General features: G+C 50.2%; 2 protein-coding genes across 12 annotated transcripts; both read left to right on the top strand.

Moving 5' to 3' along the window:
* The first annotated feature begins 778 nt into the window (after nt 1–778).
* MSH5 (mutS homolog 5) lies at nt 779–25,661 on the top strand. 11 transcript variants are annotated; one of them, XM_059702365.1, is made up of 25 exons: nt 779–2,872; nt 3,191–3,338; nt 3,520–3,643; nt 4,042–4,122; nt 4,279–4,341; nt 5,001–5,122; nt 5,507–5,616; nt 5,882–5,917; nt 6,478–6,560; nt 7,274–7,319; nt 10,880–11,018; nt 11,152–11,214; nt 19,917–20,045; nt 20,291–20,363; nt 20,507–20,616; nt 20,828–20,908; nt 21,149–21,236; nt 21,464–21,653; nt 21,759–21,885; nt 22,277–22,426; nt 23,000–23,077; nt 23,273–23,416; nt 23,623–23,760; nt 23,912–23,985; nt 24,203–25,661. In XM_059702365.1, the coding sequence occupies exons 2-25, from the start codon at nt 3,204–3,206 to the stop codon at nt 24,312–24,314; spliced, it is 2,496 nt and encodes an 831-aa protein (XP_059558348.1). In that variant the 5' UTR covers nt 779–2,872; nt 3,191–3,203; the 3' UTR covers nt 24,315–25,661. The 11 variants fall into 11 exon arrangements, 10 of the variants coding, with proteins under 10 accessions (XP_059558348.1, XP_059558349.1, XP_059558350.1 ...); XM_059702366.1 differs by having other exon boundaries at nt 3,186–3,338; XM_059702367.1 differs by having other exon boundaries at nt 779–3,338; nt 23,003–23,077.
* SAPCD1 (suppressor APC domain containing 1) lies at nt 25,544–27,401 on the top strand. Its single transcript, XM_059702268.1, is given in 4 exon segments — nt 25,544–25,614; nt 25,616–25,675; nt 26,961–27,047; nt 27,145–27,401. Coding segments are annotated over 4 exon segments (456 nt in total). The 3' UTR covers nt 27,383–27,401.
* The last annotated feature ends 25 nt before the right edge of the window (nt 27,402–27,426 follow it).

Genomic DNA, 27,426 nt, shown 5'->3' with positions numbered 1-27,426 from the left:
GGGCCGAGTCGGGAGTGGCCCGGGGCTGGGGGAGCAGGCGAGGCCCCGGGGCCCCTTTCCCGCCGCCCTCCGCCCTCGGGGGACCCAGGCGGGCACTTAGGACCGGGCCGTCGGTTATTCCTTCTCCCGGTTCCTTCCAGATGCCCGTCCGGGGTCTAGGACCGGGGAGAGAGCGGGGGGGCGGCGGGCAGGGCGCGGGGGACCGAGGGGGAGCCGCGTCCGGGGCGGTCCGCCCCCCGCCTTCCTGCTGCCCCTCTGCCCCTCGCAGCCCGTCCTGCGCCCGCGCCCTCTTCTCTCCGGCGGCTGCTTGGGAGATGGGCGAAGGGTGAGGCAGCCTGGCCGCGGAGCCCGGGGGCCGAGGGCGGCCGGCCCTGCCCGGGTGGGAAGCAGAGCGCAGCCAGAGCAGGGGAGTGAGCGGGGTCCGGGGGACAGACGGCGGAGGGGAGCAGCCTGGCCTCCCGCCGCTTGGGTTTGGAGGTCTCTAGCTGTGACCTGCTGAAAGCAGCCCAGGACAGGTGCTCCGAACCGGACATTTTCCGGCCCCTGCATCTTGACTCTCGTACTCACACCCCTTCCCTCCTTCCTCACCGCCCTCTAACAAAAGACCGAAGGTTCCAGAAAAACTTGGTGGAGCGCAGGGACACAGGAGCAACACCAAGCCTGAGGCTTGGAAACCACGGAGGAACTCGGGGCAGGAGTGGGTGGGGGGCCAGAGCTGCTGGGGACCCGCGGTTGGCGGTTTCCTCCCGCTTCCTCGGCTCCACGAGGGTGGGGGGTAGTCTTTCCTAGGGGGGGGGGCATGGATGTCTTTGGTGTTTGTTCCTTGAATTGTGACATCCTGTAAGGAGGTAGAAAGATTCCTGCTAAAGGGAATTCCTTCCATGGTGACCCTCCAAGTCTGCACGCAGCCCCGTCCAGCTGAGGGCCCGCAGCGCTAGGCCGGGTGCTCCGTCCAGCTTGTCAGTGTCCCCCAGAGACGCTGCCCACGAAGCTGACCCTCAAGCGAGTGGACCAGCCCTGAACCCAAGCAGGTCTGGCAGCTGCTCCCCTGCCTCTCTCTTCTTCCCGAGGCCTTCTAGCTAGAGCCGCCTTCATCCTCAGTACTGACCGGCTGCTGGCATGGCCCTCCACAAGGTATTGTTGCCTCAGTTTCCCCGCTGACAGGTGATGCTGCCCTCTCCTGGTACCACCCAGCCACGCCCCAAATCCTGCTTCAGAGGCTGCCTCCCACTTCCTCTGCTTGCCCCCCACTGTCTCCTGTCACAGTAGCTCCCCTTTCCTTTCCTGGGCAGGATTTCCTTTCCACTCTCTCCCCTTCCTGGGCTTGGTAAACCAGTCCCTAATCTCTTCCCACCCGATAGGAAGGTGTGTCCCTCCCAGGCACTCCTCAGACACGCCTCAGCCTCCTCCAGGTTTCCATGGTTCCATTGCTCAACAGTTTGCCAAGGGTAACCATTAACCTTGCCCTAACTAGCTTCCCCACCTCTCTCCATAGAGGGGGCTCTCCAGCCATTGTTCAGCAGCCAGGTTACCCCACCATCTTTCCTAAAGTCTTGGGTGGGACCTCCCCATCTCAGGGTACCCAGGACAAAGCTGGGAGGAATGTGTATCTGCAGGGATCTGTTTCTTAAAGGTATACATTTGTTTATTTCTGTTCACAATCTATCTCCTTGCTTCTCCTACACTCACACACACTCAAAAGTTAGCTTCATGGAGCTCAGACTTAATTATGTTCATTGCTTTGAGTCCACCACCCAGAGTAGGACTACATCGCTGCTGTAGGAATGAGCCCCCTCTGTCCTTACCGGGTGTGTGTGCCCAGGGGTGGGGCATGTCCCCAAAGGAGTGTAGGTGTTCTTATCAGGTCTACTCTGTCAGAATTGGGTGCAATTCCCACACTTTCACTTCGGGGTGGGGTGGCCTAAAATGATAAGTTAGGCCCTGTGGTGCCCCTGTGGGGTGTTCATACACTGTACCCAGGAAATCGCAAAGGAGGTTGAGATACGAGTCTCACTTCTTTTTTTTTAATATTTTTTATTGATTTCAGAGAGGAAGGAAGATAGAGTTAGAAACATCAATGATGAGAGAGAATCACTGACTGGCTGCTTCCTGCACACACCCCCCCACTGGGGATCGAGCCTGCAACTTGGTTATGTGCCTTTGACCGGAATCAAACCCGGGACCCTTGAGTCCACAGGCTGACACTCTATCCACTGAGCCAAACCAGCTAGGGCGAGTCTCACTTATTTCTGCTTATTTATTTATAACACATAGCTCTTACTACATTTGCCAGGCACTGTTCTAAGCTCTTTATAAATAAACCAAGAGGAACAAATATTAACTTAGAGTTGTTGACACAGTTGAATTATTGTTGCTTATCTCCACTCTCCAGAAAAAACAATGCGCCTCCGGCCCTTTAAAGTCGTTCCCCTCCCCGATCCCCCCTCCCCCGGCAAAGCCCCCAGAACAGTTTCCTAGGCTAGGACTCGAGCTCGGCTTCCGGCCTCCTCTCAGGCTCCACCCCGCGTTAATCAGATCCTGGAAACCGTGGGGCAGAGGCCCAGCGGCTGAGCGGCGGCCGAGGGCGGGAAGTTTGAACGTCTTGGCACCACCCATTTAAGAACAGGCCAATCAGCGTCCAGCCTTCTTAGCGACCGCGCCCCTCCCCCTCCCGTCCTGCTGGCTCTCTAGGCAGGATCCGGGTCTCTACGACCAATAGCGATTAAGGGGGTGGGGCCCCTGCGCGCGCACCCGTCCTGGCGTCCGCGCGCTCCTCCTGCAGGCCTGTGGTTGGTCGTGGCTCGGTCTCGCGCACGTCGAGGTCCCGGGGACAGAAAAGGCGGGAAAACTCCGCAAGTTGTCCGCCTGTGAGGTAGGAAGCCTAGAGCGCGGGCCCGGCCTTGGGGCGTGGCTGGCAGGGGCGGGAGAGGAGGCTGGCACGGCTCGCCCACGCTGCCCGCAGACCGTCTCCATCCCAGTGCCACCTCGGCGTGACAGGAATGTGGGGGGCGGGGGTTCCACAGACTGTCCGTCCTTGAAATACTGAGAGGTCGCCCCTCGAAATGCCCCACAGATGACGGAAATAAATGTGACCTCTCCTCACCTCAGCCCTCCCAGACTTCCCTGTGCACTTGCGCCCGCCTCGCGGTGAGCGCTCGCTCCTGAACCGTCTTCATTTCCCGCAGCGCAGAGCCTCCCTGCCCATGGCCTCGGTGGGAGCGACCGCCGGCGGGACGCCGCAGGGACCGGGAGCCGGGGCGGCCGCGGCCAGCTTCCCCAGCCCGGCCCCGGTGCCGGGCCCCGCGGGGGCGGAGGACGACGCGGAGGAGCCGGCGGAGGTCTCCGGGGCGGCGAGGCCGGGGAGGGCGCGAGTTGCCGGGACGTCCGGGCGTTGGAAGAAAGGGGCGGGGAGGCGGCGGCCGCTCCCCCGGTGGCGGCTTCACAGGCGCCCCGGGTGCGGGCCCTCCGAGCTGAGGAAATGGTGACGGTGACGGAGGCCTGCTTCCCGTCTCCGCGCAGACGCACCTGTGCGTGCTGTGGAGCGCCGGCTGCCTGGGCTTGGCCTACTACGACACCGGCGACTCGGCCGTGCACTTCATGCCCGACGCCCCGGACCGCGAGAGCCTGCAGCTCCTGCAGAGAGGTGGGCGGGCCGCGCGCTCCCGGGTCCGCAGTGCTCCCGGCCTCGGTCGGGTTGATCCCTTGACTTCAGAGGACGGTCTGTCGCTTTTAAGACTCCATTTCATGATTTAGCAGATATTTATGAGGTGTCTGCAAGGTGTCAGGTGCGGGGATGCAGTCCTGGCAAACCAGTCACGCCTGTCCTCTGGGGTTCATACTCCAGGGCTCCCCCTTCCCCCACCTCACCGTCTGCTACCCGCGCCTCCTCGCCCTCATGCCTGACTCCCGAGGAGGCTCCCAGCTGGTGGGCTCCCCCTGCTCTTAGAGGAAATGCGCTTCTGAGGTGGGGAGGGGGACAGCAAGGAGAGGAATTAGGAAATACAGGTCCTGTCACTCATTTGGTCTGCGTTTCCTTCCAAGTCCTGGATGAAATCAGCCCCCGGTCTGTTGTTACCAGTGCCAAACAGGATGAGAATATGACTCGGTTTCTGGGGAAGCTTGGTAAGGACTGGGTAAGGCTGAGAAGGAAGGACTGAAGTGTGGGATATTACAGGAGATGAAAGGGTCTCGGAGGGAGGCAGAGTCAGGGTGCGAGAAGGGAGAGGCAGAAAGACTGAAATGGACCGGCTAACGGCCCTTTCTTTGCCTCCCTCACAGCCTCGCAGGAACACGGAGAGCCTAAGAGACCTGAAATCATATTTCTGCCAAGTGTGGATTTCGGTATCTCCTTTTGCGTTGCTCATTTCCACATCCCAGTTTTCCAACCCTTTCTCCTAATTCCACCCCATCATCAGAGGTCTCCTCGGCCCTATCTCACCTGAACCGTTGTGTCCTCCAAGCGCCATGACGGGTCTCCTCAGGAACTCTCCTGCTCCCCACCCTTCAATAACCTGCACCTGCTATGCAACCTCCGCTTCGGTGTGTCTAGGGATGCGGGCTGCCCCTGAGAAGAGAGAGGTGACACTATTTGGAATTGGAATCCCACTCTCCCCCCTTTAAGCCAAAGCTTTTGTTTGGGTGGGAGGGAAGCTACTGCCTCGACCTTGATGATCCCTAAGGCACGTCCATAACCTTCCCTGATTTGCAAAAAAGACGGAATGTTCTCTCCTAATTAGATGTTAACACATTAGTCTTATATGATCTTTTTCACCAAAAAACCCCCAATTCCAGACAGATTTCTTAGGCTGTGATCTCAAGCCAAACATCTTTATATTTTATATATAGAGATAATTAGACCAAGGGTCTGAAAATTTGGTTCTTGTTTCTGTTTTCCGTTAACTGCCCGGGTAAACTTACCAAATCAGATCATCTGTCTTCTATTTTCTTTCTTAAAATAGAGTGAAAAATTGGATCACAAGACCTTTCTCTTTCCAAAATAGGTCTGGAGATAAGCAAACAGCGCCTCCTTTCTGGAAACTACTCTTTTATCCCAGACTCCATGACCACCACTGAGAAAATTCTCTTCCTCTCCTCCATAATTCCCTTTGACTGCCTTCTCATGGTGAGAGGGGTCCTGGGAAGTCAGGGCTGGGATGCCACAGGTTGGAGAAAGGCAAAAGCACCCTAGTCCTTGGGTTGAGTCCTGGGAGTTTCTAGCCCAGCCCTGGAAAATAATAGCTTCCCCTGGTATTGTCCAGCCTTCAAGACATTGGGATTTACCCCAGCTCCACCCTTTTAAAAAAAAGTTTTTAATTGATTTCAGAGAAAGGGAGAGAAATAGAGAATCATTGATCAGCTGCCTCACACCCCCCACTGGGGGTCCAGCCCAACCTAGGCATGTGCCCTGACCAGGAATCTCACCAGTGATCTCCTGGGTCATGGGTCACTGCTCAACCACTGAGCCACACCGGTCGGGCCCCCAGCTCCACTCTTGATCCTCTCTCAGGTTCGAGCACTTGGAGGGCTGCTCAAGTTCCTGGGTCGAAGAAGAATCGGGGTTGAACTGGAAGACTATAACGTCAGCGTTCCCATCCTGGGCTTTAAGAAATTTGTGCTGTAGGTGACTTACCCTTACCTCAGCCAAAGTAAGATGGGAAGTCTGAATAGTAACAGGGTGGAGTGGGAGGTAGTGATGCAGGGGTGGGCAGTGCCCTATCAGGTAAAGTGCTCTAGGACACACTGGAGCACCTGAGGGGATGTGCAGCTCGGGGGACAAGCCTGAGACAGTATTCTGGAAGGTGGGGCAAAGGGGATGAAACTGAGAAATGAACTCCAACCTCATACCCCAGCACCTTCCCTTCTGCTTATTTTTTGCCCTCAGGACCCATCTAGTGAGCATAGATCAAGATACTTACAGGTAAGGAGGTGGAGGCAGGCTGTCATCTCTGGGAAGGGAGAAGGATTAAGCTTAATGCTCTAATAATCTTAATGAGGCTCCAGTTTTTTTAATCCTGGGGCTATTAGGATAAACCTCCCTGAAGGAAAAAGAAGTGGGAATTAGTGGGAGAGAAGAAGAAAAGATGAAGGTGTCACTCTTCTTTTCTGAAGAGAGAAACTGAGGCAGAGAGAAGTGAAGGACAAAACTTACATCAAGACTTGATCTCAGCAGGATGTTCTCAACCCCTTCTATTTTCTCAATTCCCTTTAAAAATCCAGCCCTAGCTGGTTTGGCTCAGTGGAGAACGTTGGCCGAGGACCAAAGGGTCCCAGTCAAGGGCGTGTACCTCTGTTGCAGGCTCCTCCCTAGCCTTGGCCCTGGTTGGGGCATGTGCAGGAGGCAACCAATGGATGTGTTTCTCTCACATCAATATTTTTCTGTCTTTCCACTCTCTGAAAATCAATGGAAAAATATACTTGGGTGAGGATTAAAAAAAAAAAATCCAAGTTACCCAGAACTCCCCCATTTCTCCCTGACAGTGTTCTGCAGATATTTAAGAGTGAGTCTCACCCCTCAGTGTACAAAGTGGCCAGTGGACTGAAGGAGGGGCTCAGCCTCTTTGGTATGTGTGCCCCATCCCTCATCCCACACTACAAAAGCCTTCCAGAAAAGCAGCTTCCTCCAAAGATATGTCCCAGCCCCTCTCTTCCCACTTCATTCCCATTGTCAGATGCCTCTTGTACTCCAATCCAACTTTCTTACCCTTTTTGTACCCTTCCTGAACTTGGGCACCTCCCCTTACCCTGTAGTTACCCAGTGTCATTAGCATATCTCTTACTTTACCAATTCCATGTTTATGCCTTAGGTTTGTATGATGTCTCTACTAGCTCTGTACCTGTCTGGGGACTTGGGAGGCCCTTTGTATAGAGGAGAGTTAGAACTATGAAACTGCCCATATTTGATTTGCATTGAGTATCAGTTGTTTCTGACTTTAGGGTGTACTGGGGACATCGCCCCAAATATCCACCTGGTTTCACTATGCATATATCAGTGGGTTGTGTCTAATGTTTACATATATGTATTCAGCTCTTTGTGTATTCTAGCTATGCTTGCTCTGCCTATTTTTTTTTTTTTTTTTGGCTGAGTGTTCCTTCCCCTAAGCCCATGTAAGGTAATACTGGCTCAGACTTGTGGCCAGCTGCTGACTTTGGCTGCCTTTGTGTCCTGTATCTGGGAAATACCCCCCAGGCCAGCCTGCCCAACACTGGAATCTCTGATCCCATGTCTCAGCTTAGACAGCCACACATTCCTTTCCCTGCCTCCTCACCTCCACAGGAATTCTCAACAGATGCCGCTGTAAATGGGGAGAGAAGCTGCTCAGGTGAGTGGGACTCATACTCGTGCTATAAGCTAATGCATGCAATCTTGAAACATACACACCACTCCATGTAATAGTAATAAAAACAACCACCCTTTCCGTAATGCTGACTAAATGCATTTAATCCTTATAACAACCCCACGTGGTAGCTAGTATCATCCTCATTTTACATTGTCGGCACAGATAAACATATATACTCATTGATGATACTCTGACTTGGACACATACAAGCAGCAGAAACACAATCACAAAACCCTAATGTATATATGGTAATAACTTTAATTATGAAAACCACACTTCAATTTGAGCTGTTCTCTGATAACTTTCAAATTTGTGTCTAGTTCAGAGCTCCATATGTAGAATGCTAATTACATTGCTACCTGCAATTTCCACAGGCAGCTCAAACTCAGAGCATCCAAACTGACACCCACTGCACCTGTTCCTCTTCCTGCATTCCCAGTTCTGGGTGATAGCACTGCTGGCAGTACAGCTTCTCAAGCTCTGACTCCTGGATTGATGCTTCTCCCTCACCCTCCATATTCAATCACTCACTAGGCCTGTTGTTTCTAGCCTCCAATGCCTCAGCCATTCCTTTCTCCCTCTTTCCACTGCTCTGATTCTGGCTGTCCTTTCTAACTGGGAGCATTGCATGTGCCTCCAAATTGGTCTCTCTGCCTCTACTCTCTTATTTTTCCTAGTCTATCTCTTATTCTAAAATACCGGTTAATCCAAAACAGAGATCTGAGCATGTCACGCCACTTTTCTAAAAACCTTAGGTAGAAACAAAAGAACAAACCTCAGGAGGCTTCCCCAGGTATGAAGACTAGCATCTTTAGCAGCATGATGTTCAGGAATCCTCCCATTCACCCCAAGTTTCATTCATAGGCTTACCTTCCCGTCACCCTCCTAAATCCTTTCTTCCTGGATTCATCCTCTATTCCAGTCATGGCCATCATGGAAATACATCGTGCCTGTGTTTATACTGTTCCTCTGGAAAGTCCCTGTTCTCCACTTGTCAGACTCTTACTTCAAGGGGCAACCCAACTGTCACCTTTTTCGTGAAGCTTTCATAGGCGTAAGAAGACCAACATTCGCCTTCCTGTGTGCTCACGTAGTGCTTGTGTATATTTTCTAGTTGCACTATGGAATTAGTCATCTGTGAATTTGCTGGCCCTCGTAGCTGTGAACTCTTCAGTGGCCATTCCTGTTACCTCAGTGCCTGCCACATGGCCTTGCACTCAGTAGCACTCAGTGAGTGAGCACAATACATAGATGCTAGCATACAGGTGGCATCATCTCTAAAAACTCGGCAGAACCCTTTGCTAGCCTACAGGTGCACAATCTTTTCCCCACCTCACCCACCCTGCAATGTGTGTCTTTTGGATGTTAATTTAGGATAATTTCCAGATAATTGGAGGGTGATATAATTGCCACACATTCTCCAGTGCTTCAGGAATAGATCTCCAATCTCAACCAGGGACGAGAAGGAAAGAATTCTCCATGGAGAAGAGAACTCAATTAAAGCTGGGAAGGAATGCAGATTACCGAGATAGGATTCCCCAGGGCATGGAATCATGACCCAAATGATGAACTAAGGGCCCGCTGACCTAAAGTTGGACAGGACACCAGGAAATTAAGTGAATGTCAAGTATGCTCTAAAAAGCACTGTCTTAGTACGCCAGAGACCCGAGTTTGAGTCCCAGCTTTACTTCTTACTAGCAGTATGACTTTGGATAAGTTGCTTATGCTGTAAGGGCCTCATTTCTTCAGCTGTAAAATGAGGAAGCTTGGCTTGGTTAAAGTCTCTCCTGGCACGAGCAGTAAAAACCTATGTTTTACACGAAATTTAGCTTGGTGAAGCTCATGTGCTCTCCAAGGTGGGGACAGAGTCATAAACTGGCCTACACTGCCCTGGGTGGAGCAGCCTTTTGTGACCAAGGAACAGAGGTACCTAAAACCCACCCTCAAATCCAACTGAGTCCTCCACTTTATTCTAACCTGGGGTGTCCTAACCAGGGTAACTGGCATAGACTACAGTATGAGAAACACATCCTCAGACCCAAGTGTCTCCACACGTTATCTCATATAAAACTAGAGACCTAATGCATGAAATTCATGCAAGAGTAGGCCTTCCCCCGGCTGCCGACACCAGCTTCCCTCTGGCACCTGGGACCCGGGCTTCCCTCGCAGTCCTGGCTTTGTCTGGAAGGTCTTCTAGTCTAATTAGCATATTACACTTTTATTATAGACTAGAGCAGCCGTGGGCAAACTACGGCCCGCGGGCCAGATCTGGCCCGTTTGAAATGAATAAAACTAAAAAGAAAAAAGATCGTACCCTTTTCTGTAATGATGTTTACTTTGAATTTATATTAGTTCACACAAACACTCCATCCATGCTTTTGTTCCGGCCCTCCGGTCCAGTTTAAGAACCCATTGTGGCCCTCGAGTCAAAAAGTTTGCCCACCCCTGGACAAGAGGCCCAGTGCACAAAATTTGTGCATGGGTAGGGTCCCTAGTGGCTGCCACTTGCCAGCCGGGGCCTCCCTTTGCACCCGCCTTAGCCTGGCACTGCCCGCTCACCTGCTCCCCCATCCTGCCACAATACTGCTTTTGTCAGGACCCATCGGGCTGGTAGCACTTCCACTGCCACCCGCTGCCAGCGCCACGTTGCTGATGCCTGCCATTTTCTGTGTCGCCCCCTGTTGGTCAGCACATGTCTAACTCCCGGTTGGTTGAACTCCCACCGTAGGGACAATTTGCATATTAGCCTTTTATTATATAGGATAATGGCTTGCTCTAATGTAGAAAAGAATCTGTGGGCTCATAGGTCCTTACAGAATCTCATACTCTTTATAGCCAGAGGGAGATAGGGACACCCAGAATTGGATAAACGTAAATGAGACATTTATTTCTGTACACTAACTTTATTAGTAGTAAATACCTGATACACAAAAGGTGTAAATATCAATAATAATATTATAAACTTCTGTGTTTCCCCCAGTCAATCTAAAAATTAGACAGTGTTATTGAAGCCCCTTAGATATCCCTCCCCAATCCTTTATTCTCTGTAGAGAAGACCATTATCATGAATTGAGGAATTAAATCATTACACATGGGACAATTATATACTTAAACAGGAAGAACAGGAAAAGATGAATGCCTGTGCTATTACACCAGAGACACTTTCACAGCTATGCAAACTCATTCTGACTCACCCTCTCCTACTCAGCCACCAAGAAAGCTAGATTGTTGTCATACAAATGCTTCAACACACCACCCTCCCTCTAAAATATTGACAAGCTCTGTAATATACCCACATGGAACGACACACATGGTCCTATCCATCAAAACTGTGATACACAGACACAGTTGTGCTCATATCCAGAGAGGTTCAGTAGGTGCATGTAAACACCCCTGCATAGATAGAACACTGTACTTGCCAGTACAGATACATATTGCCACAATCGTCAGGGACCTGCAAACACATTTTCACAAATTGCGATCACGACAATGATGAGAACAGATGTAATTTCAGGTCTTCTCACCCCAACCTTAACTTCCAGGCTGTGGTTCACACGTCCAACTCATGACCTGGGGGAACTAAATTCTCGTCTGGACGTCATCCAGTTTTTCCTGCTACCCCAGAATCTGGACATGGCTCAGATGCTGCATCGGTTGCTGGGTCACATCAAGAATGTGCCCGTGAGCCCAGGGTTGGGGGCAGGGAGGTGGGGAGGTTGAGGGCCGATCCAGGACATTGCACTTCCTGAGGGGCATTCGGGTGGGAGAGGGCAAACAGTCCTTGTCCCCTGTCTGACTATCCTTATCTGACTAGCTGATTCTGAAACGCATGAAGTTGTCCCACACCAAGGTCAGCGACTGGCAGGTTCTCTACAAGGTAGGACCTACCTTCTTGAATCCTAGAAGTTCAGGTTAAGCCCCTCAGCTTGTGTTCTAGACTCTCTGTACTGTGGTTATCTTGTCCAACTTTATCCCAACACTATTTTTAAGCTTGTATTGTGGATATTGTCCAAAATATTTATTTATTTTTGTTTTTAATCTTCACCAGACGTGTGTGTGTGTGTGTATATGTATGTATGTGTGTGTGTGTGTGTGTGTGTGTGTGTGTGTATATATATATATATATATATATATATATATACTAGAGGCCCGGTGCACAAAAATTTGTGCACTCGGGGGGGAGGGGGGTCCCTCAGCCCGGCCTGTGCCCTCTTGCAGTCTGGGACCCCTCGGGAGATAACGACCTGCTGGCTTAGGCCTGCTCCCGGGTGGCAGAGGGCAGGCCCAATCCCTAGGTGCAGCCCCTGGTCAGGCTCAGAGCAGGGCTGATTGGGGAGTTGGGACGCCGCCCATCATGCACAGAGCAGGGCAGATTGGGAGGTTGTGATGCCACCCTCAGTCACGCTCAGGGTAGGGCCAATTGGGGGATTGGGGCACCGCCATCTATCACCCACAGAGCAGGGCCGATCAGGGGGTTGGGGCGCCGCCACTCTCACACTCAGGGCAGGGCCGATGGGGAGGTTATGGCTCTACCCCGTCACACACAGAGCAAGGCCCGTGGGGGGGGGGGAGGCGGGGTTGGGGAGCTCCCCCCTATCAGGCACAGAGCAGGGCTGCTCTGGGGGTTGGGGCCCCGCCCCCTGTCACACACAGAGCCGCAGGGCGATCAGGGGGTTTGGGCGCTGCCCCCTGTCACGCTGATCCCGGTGCCGGGAGGCATATTACCCTTTTACTATATAGGGTAGAGGCCTGGTGCATGGGTGGGGCCGGCTGGTTTGCCCTGAAGGGTGTCCTGGATCAGGGTGGGGGTCCCCACTGGGATGCCTGGCCATCCTGGGTGAGGCGCTGAGGGCTGTTTTCAGGCTGGGAGTGACTGAAGTTCCCAACCGCTCCTTTTTTTCTTTTTTTTTCTTTTTTTAATTCTGGGCCAGCTTTACCTTGAAGCTTGGCTCCAGCTCTTAGGTGTCCACTTGGCTGAAAGTAGGTTTCTGGCTTTTGCTTACAATGTTGCAAATCTGCTGGCTGACATCCTACGGTATTTGTTACAATGTTTCTTAAACTGCCTGCTCAGAGGCCTGCAGCCCCAGGCGGGGAACTTGGTTTCCTCCGTCACTGAGGCAACCAAGCCTCATGTTAGTTTCAAGCTGCCTGGCTGCCGGAGGCCATCTTGGCTGACAGTTAATTTGCATATCTCGCTGATTAGCCAATGAAAAGGGTAGCAGTAGTACGCCAATTACCATGTTTCTCTTTTATTAGTGTAGATATATATATATATATATATATATATATATATATATATATATATATATATATATACTGATTTTAGAGAAAGGGAAAGTAAGAGAGAAAGGGAGAGAAACATTGATGTATGAGAGAAACATCAATTGGTTGCCTCCCATACACACCCCCACGGGGATCCAACCTACAACCTAGGTATGTATTCTGACTCAGAGTCGAACCAGCAACCTTTCAGTACATGAGATAACACTCTAACCAACTGAGCCACACCGGCCAGGGCTGTCCAAAAAAATTAGAGAGAATAATAAAACGAACCCTCGTGTATCCACCTTGCAGCTTCAACACTTATTTCATGTATATCTATCTTCTCCCACTTTGCACTTCCTGGATTATTTTGAAGCAATTCCCAGCCATCATATCATTTTATTCATAAATGTTTAAATATAATTTCTAAAAGAAAATTATTTTTGAAAATGAATAACTACAGCCCTGGATGGTATGACTTAGTGGTTGGATTGTTGGCCAGCACACAGAAGGGTTGCGAGTTCAATTCCTGGTCAAGGGCACATGCCTGGGTTGCAAGTTTGATTCAAGGCCCCAATTGTGGTACATGTTGGAAGCAACCTATTGATGTGTCTCTCTCACATCAATGTTTCTCTCTCTCTCTCTCTCTCTCTCTCTCTCTCTCTCTCTCTCTCTCCCCCTCCCTCTCTTCCTTCCTCTCTCTCTCTAAAATAAATAAAAACATACTTTAAAAATAAAATTTAGCCCTGGCCGGTTTGGCTCAGTGGATAAAGCGCCTCCTGCAGACTGAAGGGTCCCGGGTTTGATTCCGGCCAAGGGCATGTACCTTGGTTGCAGGCACATCCCCAGTAGGGAGTGTGTAGGAGGCAGCTGATCAATGTTTCTCTCTCATCGATGTTTCTAGCTCTCTATCCCTCTCCCTCCCTCTCTGTAAAAAATCAATAAAGTATATTAAAAAAATAAATAAAATAAAATTTAAAAAGGATTTTCCTAAAAAAAAAAATCAATGGAAAAAATACCTTGAGAGAGGATTACAAAATTTTTTAAAAAAAAATAACTACCATTATCTTACCTAAAATTAACATGATATTTAATATCACCAACTATCTAATGTCTAAATATCTAATCATCTCTTAAATGTCATGATTTTTAAAATTAGTTTGTTTTATTAGGAACCAAATATGTTCAACATATGGCAATGGGATGATGTTTCTTTAAGTCTCTTTTATGGGTTCCTTCTTCTCTTTCTGTCTCTCTGTCTTTCTCTGTGTCTCTGTCTCTCCTCTCTGTTCTCTCTCTCTCATTTTCATTCTCCTTACAAGTTATTTATTGAAGAATCTGAGTCATTTGTCCTATATAGCTTCCCTTAGCCTGGATTTTGCTGATTATATTCCCTAAGTGGTTTTGACATGTTTCTGTCTCCTAGAATTTCTTTTTTTAAAAATATACATATTTTTTTATTTTTGTTTGGTTAATCCTCACCAAAGGATATTTCCCCCCCCCCATTTATTTTTAGAGAGTGGAAGGGAGGGGGAGCGATAGATAGAAACGTAGATCCGCTGCCTCCTGCACTGCCCCCACCGGGGATCGAGCCCGCAACTCCGGGCATGTGTCTGGACCAGGAATGGAATCAGCGACTTCTTGGTGCATGGGTCAATGCTCAACCACTGAGCCACACCGTCCGGGTCCAAAGTGGTTATTTTAATTCTGTCATTCTTTATTTATTAGCCAGAATGTTTCCTTAAAGAAAACCTTCTTCTCTTCTGCTCTTTGGTTAACCAGTGATACAGTTCATATCACAGAAAGTTGCTTGATTTTTGTCTCTGCCTTTATTTGCCAGCTGTCATCTTTATAAAATAGTTCCCTAATGTCTGCCCAGGTAGCCAATGAATTTTTTGTTGTTGTTATTTTAGTATCATTATGAACTCATAGATTTACACACATGATTCAGTCCACTGCATTTTTAATCTTTATACGTGTTCAAATTATTCTATCTTTTGCTGATGGGAGCCTCTTGAAGTTGGCTTCTGAGTCCTTTAAACACAGTTCTGGTAGATTTTTAAAAAAATGTATTTGTGCCAAAACCGGTTTGGCTCAGTGGATAGAGCGTCGGCCTGCGGACTGAAGGGTCCCAGGTTCGATTCCGGTCAAGGGCATGTACCTGGGTTGCGGGCACATCCCCAGTGGGAGATGTGCAGGAGTCAGCTGATCGATGTTTCTCTCTCATCGATGTTTCTAACTATCTCTCTCCCTTCCTCTCTGTAAAAAATCAATAAAATATATAAAAAAAATGTATTTGTATTGATTTCAGAGAGAAGGGGAGAGGGAGAGAGAGATAAAAACAGCAGTGATGAGAGAGAATTATTGATTGGCTGCCTCCTGCACACCCCCCTACTGAGGATCGAGCCCAAAACCCGGGCATGTGCCCTTGGACTGGAATTGAACCCGGGACCCTTCTGTCCCCAGATCGATGATCTATCCACTGAGCCAAACTGGACAGGGCTGTTAAGATTTTTTTTTAAATTAAATCTTTATTATTCAGCCGTAACCGGTTTGGCTCAGTGGATAGAGCGTCAGCCTGCGGACTGAAAGGTCCCGGGTTCGATTCTGGTCAAGGGCATGTACCTTGGTTTCGGGCACATCTCCAGTAGGGCATGTGCAGGAGGCAGCTGATCGATGTTTCTAACTCTCTATCTCTCTCCCTTCCTCTCTGTAAAAAATCAATAAAATATATTTTTAAAAAATCTTTATTATTCAAATTATTACAGTTGTTCCTCTTTTTCCCCCCATAGCTCCCCTCCCCCCTTTCCCCCCCTACCCTCCGCCCTCACCCCCCCCACACTGTCCTCATCCATAGGTGCACGATTTTTGTTCAGTCTCTTCCTGCATCCCCCACACCCCTTTCCCCCCCAAGAATAGTCAGTCCACTCCCTTTCTATGCCCCTGATTCCACTATAATCACCAGTTTATTCTGTTCATCAGATTATTTATTCACTTGATTTTTAGATTCACTTGTTGATAGATGTGTATTTGTTGTTCATAATTTGTATCTTTATCTTCTTCTTTTTCTTCCTCTTCTTAAAGGATACCTTTCAGCATTTCATATAATACTGGTTTGGTGGTGATGAACTCCTTTAGCTTTTTCTTATCTGTGAAGCTCTTTATCTGACCTTCAATTCTGAATGATAGCTTTGCTGGATAAAGTAATCTTGGTTGTAGGTTCTTGGTATTCATCACTTTGAATATTTCTTGCCACTCCCTTCTGGCCTGCAAAGTTTCTGTTGAGAAATCAGCTGACAGTCGTATGGGTATTCCCTTGTAGGTAACTGGCTTTTTTTCTCTTGCTGCTTTTAAGATTCTCTCTTTGTCTTTTGCTCTTGGCATTTTAATTATGATGTGTCTTGGTGTGGTCCTCTTTGAATTCCTTTTGTTTGGGGTTCTCTGTGCTTCCTGGACTTGTAAGTCTATTTCTTTCACCAGGTGGGGAAGTTTTCTGTCATTATTTCTTCAAATAGGTTTTCAATATCTTCTCTCTCTTCTTCTGGCACCCCTATAATTCGGATGTTGGTACGCTTGAAGTTGTCCCAGAGGCTCCTTACACTATCTTCATATTTTTGGATTCTTTTTTCATTTTGCTTTTCTGGTTGGGTGTTTTTTGCTTCTTCATATTTCAAATCTTTGACTTGATTCTTGCGATCCTCTGGTCTGCTGTTGGGAGTCTGTATAATATTCTTTATTTCAGTCAGTGTATGCTTAATTTCTAGTTGGTCCTTTATCACCTCGAGGGTCTCATTAGATTTCTTGAGGGTCTCATTAAGTTTATCGGTGGTTTCTAGAAAATTCTTGAAAACCTTAAAAGTGTGGTTTTGAACTCTATATCCAGTAGTTTGCTTTCCTCCATTTCTGTCATTTGTGTCCTGTTTCTTTGTCTCCGCTTTTTTTTATGCTTCGCTGTGTCGATCGAGTGGCTTTCTGTACTAGGTGTCCTATAGGGCCCAGTGGCTCAGCCTCCCCAATTACCTGTGGTAGACACTCTTGGTGCACCCCCTTGTGGGCTTTGTGCACAGTCTTGTTGTAGTTAAGCCTTGATTGTTGTAGGTAACATTGGGAGGGATTGACCTCCAGGCCAATTGGCTGTGAGAATCAGCTGTGTCTGCAGTGGGAGAACTTCTGTGCTGGAGACACCCCTCCAGGGCAAGACTTGCTTCAATGGGGCTTTGGTGCTCACTGAGTTGGCCCCCTGAGTGTGTCCTTTATGAATCCAAGGAGCTGCAATCTGGATGGTCCCACTCTGACCACCAGACACACTGGCTCCTGGATCTCTAAGGAGGTGATAATCTTTCTAGCCCAGGGGTGGGCAAACTTTTTTACTCGAGGGCCACAATGGGTTCTTAAACTGGACCGGAGGGCCGGAACAAAAGCATGGATGGAGTGTTTGTGTGAACTAATATAAATTCAAAGTAAACATCATTACATAAAAGGGTACAGTCTTTTTTTTTTTTTTTTTTTAGTTTTATTCATTTCAAATGGGCCGGCCCCGCAGGCCGTAGTTTGCCCACAGCTGTTCTAGCCTCTGCCTAGGCTATCCAGCAGGAGCCAGATGTGACCCAATGCAAGTTGTCCTGGGGCCTTAGGCCAGCTGCAGTTTGTTAGGTAATTATCAGATTGCAAAGCGCCAGGCCTTTCATATGCAAAAGCCTCTGTGGCTTGAGCAGGGCAGGGTCCCACGGGATCAACAGGGCTGATCGAGCAGTTATGGCTGCTCTCAGTCCTGCCCTCAGAGGCCCTGCTTCTCAGTCCCAGCATTCGCTGCAAGCACCCCCAAGAGAAAGCTGCCCTCAAGTTCTGACCGATGCCAGATAGTCCAGTTTTTCCCGTATGAGTCTGGGTCTCCAGAGACTCACCCGGAACTGGAGCTCAGAGCTTGAGACTCCCTCCCGATTGAAAAAGACAACCATGTTCTCAGCCACCAGCCCTCTCCGTGTGCACCTCCATACCTCTGTACTTTACTTCCGCACTGCAGCTCCTCTGAGTCTCAGTGTGCTTTTCTCTTTCCTTCTAGTTGTAGAATTTCCACTCAGCCAGCCTTCCTGTGGTTCTGGATGATGTCCGTTCCGTCTTTTAGTTGTATTTTGAAGTGGTTGTGCGAGGCAGCAATCTCCGGTGTTTACCTATGTCGCCATCTTGATTTCTCCTGTTAAGATTTTTTTGAGGGGAGAGAAGGGACAGTTCTTTTTGTCCCCACTAGGGATATACAAATTACTGTATTTTATTTAATTTATTTATTTATTTATTTTTTTTACAGAGAGGAAGGGAGAGAGATAGTTAGAAACATCGATGAGAGAGAAACATCGATCAGCTGCCTCCTGCACATCTCCTACTGGGGATGTGCTCGCAACCCAGGTACATGCCCTCGACCGGAATCGAACCCGGGACCTTTCAGTCCGCAGGCCGACGCTCTATCCACTGAGCCAAACCGGTTTTGGCAAATTACTGTATTTTATTCACTTAGAAATGTTCCACTCTGTGTGGTTATGCCAATGTATGGACATACATATTTATGTTCCTTTGTTTCATTTTGGTTTTTTAAAAAATTATTAGGAATTTCTTTTTAAATTTTAATTTAATTGTAGGATTATGTAAAATATTTACATAGTTCCAAAGTCAAAGCTCCCAAACAAAGATATAATCAACTAATTCTAGCTTCTATCTCTGCCCCTCTTGCCACCTATAGATAATGTTTTCTTTTTTAAAATTTTTAAAAACATTTTTTAATTGATTTCAGACAGGAAGGAAGAGGAAGACAGAGATAGAAACATCAGTGATGAGAGAGAATTATTGTTCGGGTGCCTCCTGCATGCCTCATACTGGGGATTGAGACCAACCTGGGGAAATGCCCTGACCAGGAATCATACCGTGACCTCCTGGTTCATAGGTCAATGCTTCAGCTGGGCAATAATCTTTTCTTTTTAAAAATGTCTTGCCCTTGCCGGATAGCTCAGTTGGTTAGTGTTGTCCTGATATGCCAAGGTTAAGAGTTTGATCACTGGTCAGGGCACATACAAGAATCAACCAATGAGCCCTAACCGCTTTTGCTCAGTGGATAGAGCGTCGATCTGCGGACTGAAGGGTCCCAGGTTCGATTCCGGTCAAGGGCATGTACCTTGGTTGCAGGCACATCCCCAGTAGAGGGTATGCAGGAGGCAGCTGATCGATGTTTCTCTCTCATCGATGTTTCTGACTCTCTATCTCTCTCCCTTCCTCTCTGTAAAAAAATCAATAAAATATATTTTTAAAAAAATAAAAATAAATAAAAAATAAAAAAAGAATCAGCCAAGGCCGGTTTGGCTCAGTGGATAGAGCGTTGGCCTGCGGACTGAAGGGTCCCGGGTTCGATTCCAGTCAAGGGCATGTACCTGGGTTGCGGGCACATCCCCATTGGGGGATGTGCAGGAGGCGGCTGATCGATGTTTCTCTCTCATCGATGTTTCTGACTCTCTACCTCTCTCCCTTCCTCTCTGTAAAAAATCAATAGAATGTATTAGGAAAAAAAAAGAAAAAAAAAAAAGAATCAACCAATGAATGCATAAGTGGGAACAACAAATCATTGATGTTTCTCTCTCTCTCTCTCTCTCTCTCTCTCTCTCTCTCTCTCTCTCCTTCCTTCTTTCCCTCCCTCTCTCTCAAAAATAAATAAAAATTCCATGGACACAGTGAAGTGCAGTGAGGCCTGGAGAGGAGGCAGAAGTGGAATGGAGGCGGCCAATGGGGAGTCAAAGGGGGACATCTGTAATACTTTCACAGTAAAGACACAGTCCTGGCCAGTGCACTCGGTGGTTAGAGTGTTGACCTGCAAATCAAAGGGTGCAGTTTCGATTCCCTGTTAAGGGCATGTACCTGGGTTGCAGATTCCATCCCATACCTGGTCGGGGTGCGGGAGGCAACCAATCGATGTGTCTCTCTCACATCAATGTTTGTCTCCCCTCCCCCCCCCACATCCACTCTCTCTAAAAAACAATGGAAAAATGTCCTTGGTGAGAATTAAGTAACTAAATAAATAAAAATAAAACAAATTATCTTCTCCCCTAGGATGTAAGCTCATGTGGACAGGGACCATATTTTGGTTGTCTTTTTACCTCAGTGTTTAGTGCAGTGCCTGGCACATTTCCTCCCTCATTATTTCATTTTGCCTTTGAGATCTCTCTGTCTTTGTTATTGTGTTTTTCCTTGTTGATCTTTATTCTCAGTCCATCCTTGTCCCCTCTCCTCAGCCAGGGCTGGCTGAGGGCCACCATCCTCTGTCCATTTCTCCTACAGACTGTGTACAGTGCCCTGGGCCTGAGGGATGCCTGTCGCTCCCTGCCTCAGTCCATCCAGCTCTTCCGGGACATTGCCCAAGAGTTCTCTGACGACTTGCACCACATCGCCAGCCTCATTGGCAAAGTGGTGAGTAGAAGGGAACTAGAGGCAGGAGGTACGCTGTGGAAGATGAGGAAGCCTGGGAGACAGTGAGGTCAGCTGAATGACCAACAAGTGGAATGGTGAAAGGAGGTGGCAGAACATCGGGAATGTGCTTGGAGGGCTAGGGTTAGATCAGGGACTGCAGGGGGAATGGGAGCCCAGCTAGAGGTGAGCAACAGGACGGAAAGATGGTGCCGGCCGACAAGCAACTGGACTTCTTGCCCCCTCAGGTGGACTTTGAGGGCAGTCTTGCTGCAAATCGCTTCACAGTCCTCCCCAACATAGATCCTGAAATTGATGAGAGTGAGTATTGGGTGGGAATCGGCCTGTGAGCCCTGAAACACAAGCCTGCACAGTGATGAGGTGCCACCCTTGGTCCTCGGCCACTGCAACTGGGGATAATCATGGCAACCAGGGCAGGAACCTCACTCTCGACACCCTCCTAGAAAAACGAAGGCTGGCGGGACTTCCCAGTTTCCTCACCGAGGTCGCTCGGAAGGAGCTGGAGAACCTGGACTGCCGCATTCCTTCATGCAGCGTCATCTACATCCCTCTGGTGAGCGCAGGAGGCTGGGTGTGACCTCTGGGGGCTTTTGGAGGAGGTTGTAGGCGTATAGAGGACACACTGGTACATAAGAAAACTTCGGGAGAAGTGTGAAGAACATGAACACCTTGTGGTGGCTCTAGCCCCTGAGGGAAGCACGGGATCTGGGAAGAAAGTGCCCAGGACATCGCGCTCTGCTTGATCTCCTCTTTCTGCTCTCCAGATCGGCTTCCTTCTTTCTATTCCCCGCCTGCCTTCCATGGTGGCGGCCAGTGACTTTGAGATCGAGGGACTGGACTTCATGGTAAGACCCTTGACCTCTGCAGGGAGGTGATAAGGAAAATGAATCAGCAGCTGTCCGGAGGCCTAGCCCTATCAGCACTGCCCAATAGGGGACCTCTCTTCTGTAGTTTTACTTTGACCTTTATTAGCTCTGAGATGAAGGAGAAAGGAGTCGGGTGGGGGCCTGCAGACAGGGTTATAAATGTGGGAGGGGATGAGGACCAAGAGATGCAGAGCCCACAGCTTGAACCCTCTGACCCAGTTCCTCTCAGAGGAGAAGCTGCACTATCGCAGTGCTCGAACCAAGGAGCTGGACGCATTGCTGGGGGACCTGCACTGCGACATCCGTGGTGAGGAGAAGCCAAAGGCTGGGAGTGGGCGGATTCGAGATGACTCCAACAGGCTCCTTTTCTCCCTGCTCTCGCTCTTCACTGACTCTCCATCTTCTCTGAACGCCTCTGGGTGTCTCACACGGTATCTGCAAGCCTGTTTCCAGGCCCCTCTGCTGGCTTGTCTCTCCTTCATATCCCCCCCTCCCCCCGAGCTGACCCCCAGCTCCTCCCTCACCTACCATCAGACCAGGAGACCCTGCTGATGTACCAGCTGCAGTGCCAGGTGCTGGCTCGGGCGGCTGTCTTGACCCGGGTGTTGGACCTTGCTTCCCGCCTGGACGTCCTGCTGGCTCTTGCCAGTGCTGCCCGGGACTATGGCTACGCAAGGCCCCGTTACTCTCCCCGGCTCTTTGGGGTACGAATCCAGAATGGCAGGTGAGAACGGAAGGGGGTGGAGGCATAGAGGAGGGGCCTGAAAGCCCCATGTTCTGGGAGCCCGCCCATCTGGGCGGTGTGTGAGGTACCTTTCCACCCACTCAGACACCCTCTGATGGAGCTCTGTGCCCGAACCTTTGTGCCCAACTCCGCAGAGTGTGGTGGGGACAAAGGGAGGGTCAGAGTCATCACTGGCCCCAACTCTTCAGGGAAGAGCATATACCTCAAACAGGTAGGGCTCCTACACACTGGCCTCTGGTACCTTCATCTCCTCCCCCACCTGCTGGCCAACCAGTCCCTGCAGCTCTCCTGCTGTGTTCTGACCCTGCCTGTCATGCAGACACTATAACCCACACCCTGTTCCTCTTTCACTTGAGGGAGAGCCATGCCCTAAATGAGCTTTCCATGGCCTCAGTCCCCTTCCCTTACCTCTGAACAGGACCATGCCATTCCCCAGTGTGCCTCTGCCCACTCCCTGTCCCTCTCTACTGAGTGGAAGGGGCTACGATCATCTATTAAACTATGTGCGTCTCTCCTTGATCTATCATTCACCCCTCAGTTTAGCCTCACCTTCACCTCAGCCCATCCCACCAGGCCCAGACTCTGTCTCCTTCCCTGCTTAGGTAGGCTTGATCACATTCATGGCCTTGGTGGGCAGCTTTGTGCCAGCAGAGGAAGCCGAAATCGGGGCAGTAGACGCCATCTTCACCCGTATTCATAGCTGCGAATCCATCTCCCTTGGCCTCTCCACTTTCATGATCGACCTCAACCAGGTCAAAGGGAGTAAAGAGAGGTGGGATTGGGATGGGGGAAATGGGGAAGGAACTCTACCCCTGAAAAATGATCAGGAAAAACATTCCCTCTGCTGCCTGCCCTCTACACTAGGGAACCTCTTTTTTTGGGGGGGGGGGGGGAGTGGTGGTGTTAATCCTCACCCAAGGATATTTTTCCATTTATTTTTAGAATAGAAGAGAGGGAGCACGGGGGAGAGAAATAGAGAAACATGACACATGAACTGGTTGCCTTCCACATGTGCCCCGACCAGGAATGGGACTGAACCTGCAACCCAGGTACATGCCCTTGACCAGGAATCGAACCCATGACCCTTCAATGTGAGGGCCAATGCTTTAACCACTGAGCAACACTGGCCAGAGCTAGGGAGCCTCTTTTGAATCCTGGCTTTGTATGTGGCATTGTTGGCCATGAAAGGGTGAACAAAGCATGCACCTTGCCATTAAAGACTTCCCCGTCCATTGGAGTGGACACAAGCAGCTTTATTCATGGCAGACTGGTCAGCGTTACAGGCCTCGGATGCTAATGCAACTCTCTGTCCACCTGGTACCCAGCAGGTGGCAAAAGCAGTGAACAATGCCACCGAGCGGTCTCTGGTCCTTATTGATGAATTTGGAAAGGGAACCAACACGGTGAGGGGAAATCTGATGAGGAACTAAGGAGAAATGGAGGAGGGCAAAGGGGCAGGAGGGGAGGTTGGGCTTCAGGAAAAAGAATAGGTGTGGGGGCCGAAAAGAAACAGGAGAGCGCAAGATGGAAAAGGCCAGGGCAGGTGGGGGGACACGGGGCACCCGTGGTTCTGCACCCTTACCCTGTCCTCTGCACAGGTAGATGGGCTCGCACTGCTGGCTGCCGTCCTCCGACACTGGCTGGCTCTCGGACCCACATGCCCCCACATCTTTGTGGCCACCAACTTTCTGAGCCTCGTTCAGCTACCCTTGTTGCCACAGGGGCCCCTTGTGCAGTATTTGGTGAGGGAACTAATCTAGTCCCCTCGGGGTCCCTAAGCCAAGTGTTTCCCAGAGCTGGAGACTGGCTCCTTCCTCAGAACAGGGGCTCCCTGAACACAGGGACCATGTCCCTTCCCTGTCCTCACTCCCCTGAGGGATTGGCTGTGGGTTTCGGGGTGGGACGCTGAGTGACAATGACACACTGTCCCCTTTTATTCTTTTTTAAGACCATGGAGACCTGTGAGGATGGGAATGACCTTGTCTTCTTCTATCGGGTTTGCGAAGGTGTGGCCAACGCCAGCCATGCCTCCCACACAGCTGCCCAAGCCAGGCTTCCTGACAAGCTCATAGCTCGTGGCAAGGAGGTGATGCGATCCATGTCAGCCCATCCATCAGGGCTCCCTTCCACTGTTCCTGCTCCTCTCGGGGCCTGGGTTCCTGGGCCCGTGGCATTTCTGACCTTATTTTCTCTTTTCTGACCCAATTCCCCCACCCCTGCCTCTTCCTTGTTCCTAGGTCTCGGACTTGATCCGCAGTGGTAAGCCCATCGAGCCTCTCAAGGAGCTGCTGAAGGAGAAGCAAATGGAAAAGTGAGTGGGTGGCCCAGGGTCCTGTTCTAGCATCTTCTGCAGCTCTTTCCCCTTCAGGGACTCAGAAGGCCTTTTTGCCTTTCAGTGACTCAGTTTCCCAGTTTCTTTCTGAAATCCCTAAATTTCCAAGGTCCAGGCTCCCTCTGCACCACCCCTCCCCCTGCTCAGGATCAGTTATCTGTCCTCCCATTTGGCTCTCTGTGCTCTCTCCCTTCAGTTGCCAGACATTAGTAGATAAGTTTCTGAAACTGGATTTGGAAGATCCCAACCTGGACCTGGACATTTTCATGCGTCAGGAAGTGCTCCCTGCAGCCGCCACCATCCTCTGAGAGTCCTTCGTCGGCCCTCCTCCCCTTCCCACACCCTGTGGGCTGCTGTGCCCTTTTTGTTTCTTTAGACCCAAAGTTCTCAGTTTCCCCAGAAATCTTGTTTCACATTAGGAATAAAGTTTATTTTGGAGAAAGTTGTTTCCTTAGACCAGCCAAAACAAAGCAAGAGACTAGAAAAGAGATAAAACACCAAGTAGGAGTCCACAGAGGGACCTGCCCTGCCTAATTAGGGGGGCGGGGGGAATAAATGGTGATGGAAGGAGACTTGAATTGGGGTGGTGAGCACATACAATACCCAGATGTTGCATGATAGACTTGTACACCTGACACCTGCATAATTTTATTAACCAATGTCAGCTCAATTAATTCAATCAAAAATGACAGTGCCATTTCTGTGGGAAGACGGGGGATTCTACCCAGGGGGACTTTATGAGAACCGACTTCAGACCCTGCAGAACAGAGGAGCCTAAGGGAGATAGATGGGCCTTCCCAGCCTCGGACACACAGCAGGAGGAGCTCTGAGGCTGAAAGACTAGGTAGGAGGCTGCAAGGAGCAGGGAGAGGGGGGAGGGGCCAGCCCTGGTCACCAGTGGGTGTGGCTCCACCTTCCCACCTCAGAGCCCTGAGGAGCCAGGGTCCTGCCCCTGCTGCAGGCCCCTTCCAGTTCCGCTGGGGACAAGCCACCAAGACCCAGCAGCCTGCCCTAGCTGGTCTGGCTCAGTGGGTAGAGTTCAGTGGATAGAGCATCAGTCTTTGGACTGAAGGGTCCCGGGTTCAATTCTGGTCAAGGGCACATGCCCGGGTTTGATCCCCAGTAGGGGGCATGCAGGAGGCAGCTGATCAGTGATCCTCATCACTGATGTTTCTCTCTCTCTCTCTCTCCCTTCCTCTCTGAAACCAATAAAAATATATTAAAAAACAAACAAAAACCCAGTGGCCTGAAGCTTCTTCCTCTGGGTGAGTACTAGTCCACCAAGAGGCCCCAGGGGAAGCCCCTCCTCCCAGATCTGCCCTCTACATTTCCACTCAATTTTGGGACTTATAAGTCTTCCTCACTGCGTTCCCTTGCCCTGGTGGACAGTCTGGGCTTGATTCAGTGACCAGACAGAACCCAAGCAGGGGCTCCTAGAAAGACCGTGGCCCAGAGCCCTAATGTGGAGTAAGCCTCTGCTGTTTGCATTTTCCAGCTGCAGAGGCAGGCAGGCTCTGGAGCAGGAACAGTCTGCCCTATGCAGGGGCTGCAGGGGCTGCAGGGGCTGGAGCTGCGGGGGCATGGCCAGGCCTGGTTTGAGGGCCCGCTGAGAGGCACAGCAACAGCAGCTAGGTGCAGGGGCCTTTGGTGAGCTGCGGGGCAGCCCCAGGTGTGTGGGGAAGGGGACAGGGACCACATGTGGACAGAGCCTGACCCTGCCCTGGAAAGGAGACAATGGCCAGAGATCATGAATTAGGAGCAGCATTGCAATGACAGGATGCCACCACCAAGTGTTAGGGTGGCATTCACTGTTGGCACTGGAGGAGGTGGGTCTGCATTCTATTCAGAGGGATGGACTGGATCACCACTGAGGTGGGAGAGTGGCCTGCATCACCCCAATGGGTCAGGGACTAAAGAATAGGGAGGTCAGAAAAAGACGGGAGCCAGAGAGAAAGGTACCTGGGCTCACCTGACACGCCAGCCTGCTCTACCCAGAGAAGCACACTTGGTGAGAACCATTGGAAACGAGCCTGAGCTGCTGGGGCCCATTCCCTATGAATTCATGGAATGATAAGTGGAAAAAAATAAAAAAGACTTCTGTGCTGATAAAAATGTTTCTCTTAATTGAGTGGAAGTGTGGTGTCCCTTTCCAAAGAATAATTACAAAAAACTTTGTGTCCTAAAAAAAAAAGAATTAAAAAAAAGAGGGAGCCCTGTGCCCTAGCTGGTGTTTCTCAGTGGATAGAGTGTTGGCCTGCAGACCAAAGGGTCCCTGGTTTGATTCCAATCAAGGGCAAGTACCTTGGTTGCAGGCTCCTCCCCGGCCTGGGCCCTGGTCGGGGTACATGCAACCAATCGTGTTTCTCTCACATCGATATTTCTGTCTTTCCTTCTCTCTTCCACTCTCTCTGAAAATCAATGGAAAAATATCCTCGGGTGAGGATAAAAAAAAAAAAAAAAAAATAGGGAGCCCTGGCCAGCGTGGCTCAGTATTTAGAATGTCAACCCATGCACAGAAGGGCCGCAGGTTTGATTCCTGGTCAAGGGCACATACTGGGTTGCAGGTTCGATCCCTAGCCCTGGTCGGGGCATGTGCAGGAGGCAACCAATCGATGTGCCTCTCTCTTACATCAATGTTTCTCTCTCCTCTGTCTCTTTCCCTCTCTCTCCCTTCTTTCTGAAAAAGCAATGGAAAAAATATCCTCGGCTGAGGGTTAACAACAAAACAACCTTAAAAAAGAATAGGGAAAGAGGGTGATGCTACCTGAGGGGACGGAGGTACTGGCCTGTCGAGGAGATGGAGTGGAGAGGACTGGGTTTCCCACCTGTCGGGAGGGGTCCTGGGATGAGGGACTCCACATGGGAAAGCACGGCCTGTGGTGATAGGAGAGTGGCAGATGGACCTCGAGTTCTCACACTGTCAGCCTGCAGGACTCCAGAGTTTTCTAACATTCATACTCAGAGCCCGGTAGTCCGCAGTTAGCCCAGAGTCAAAAGGTGAACATCTGTTTGAGACTCTGACTCCGGGGAAGGAGTTTATTGTTTTCAGTTGAGGCTTTTGAGAGGCTGGGGTAGAGAGATTTGGGGTCGACACTGGTTTAACGGAGAACAGCGAATATCCCCCCATTCGCCCCACAGCTTTGAACATGCCAGTTCCTGTGCCATCCAGGGCGGGAAGGGAAGGCCAAGGAAGCAGGGCTTGTGGCAGCGGCAGGTAAATGGGAGGGCACAAGGGAGGAGGGCCGAGCACAGATGCCCAGAACTCCTCTCTCTAGGGGCTGCCAATGCAGCCGAAGGAGGAGATGGCTCAGCCAGGCTTCCCCAGGGGTGGAGGGGCCCTACCAGTGTCTCTAAGGCCTCCCCTCAGTCCCCTTAGTTGGGACAGAACCTCCTATTCTGCCTCTTGACTCCACAGCGAAG

The sequence above is a fragment of the Myotis daubentonii genome, chromosome 6 (genome assembly GCF_963259705.1).
Source record: "Myotis daubentonii chromosome 6, mMyoDau2.1, whole genome shotgun sequence".
In the NCBI taxonomy this organism is placed as follows: Eukaryota; Metazoa; Chordata; class Mammalia; order Chiroptera; family Vespertilionidae; genus Myotis; species Myotis daubentonii.
The sequence above is the reverse complement of the archived record's forward strand: the minus strand, read 5'-3'. Positions and strand labels throughout refer to the sequence as shown.

Bases quoted from the DNA above. Each gene is read 5' to 3' on its own strand.
- MSH5 (XM_059702365.1), top strand. From the start codon at position 3,204: ATGGCCTCGGTGGGAGCGACCGCCGGCGGGACGCCGCAGGGACCGGGA. The intron at 6,561-7,273 runs GTATGTGTGCCC...TCACCTCCACAG, and splicing joins GGAGGGGCTCAGCCTCTTTG to GAATTCTCAACAGATGCCGC. The intron at 11,215-19,916 runs GTAGGACCTACC...TTTCTCCTACAG, and splicing joins ACTGGCAGGTTCTCTACAAG to ACTGTGTACAGTGCCCTGGG.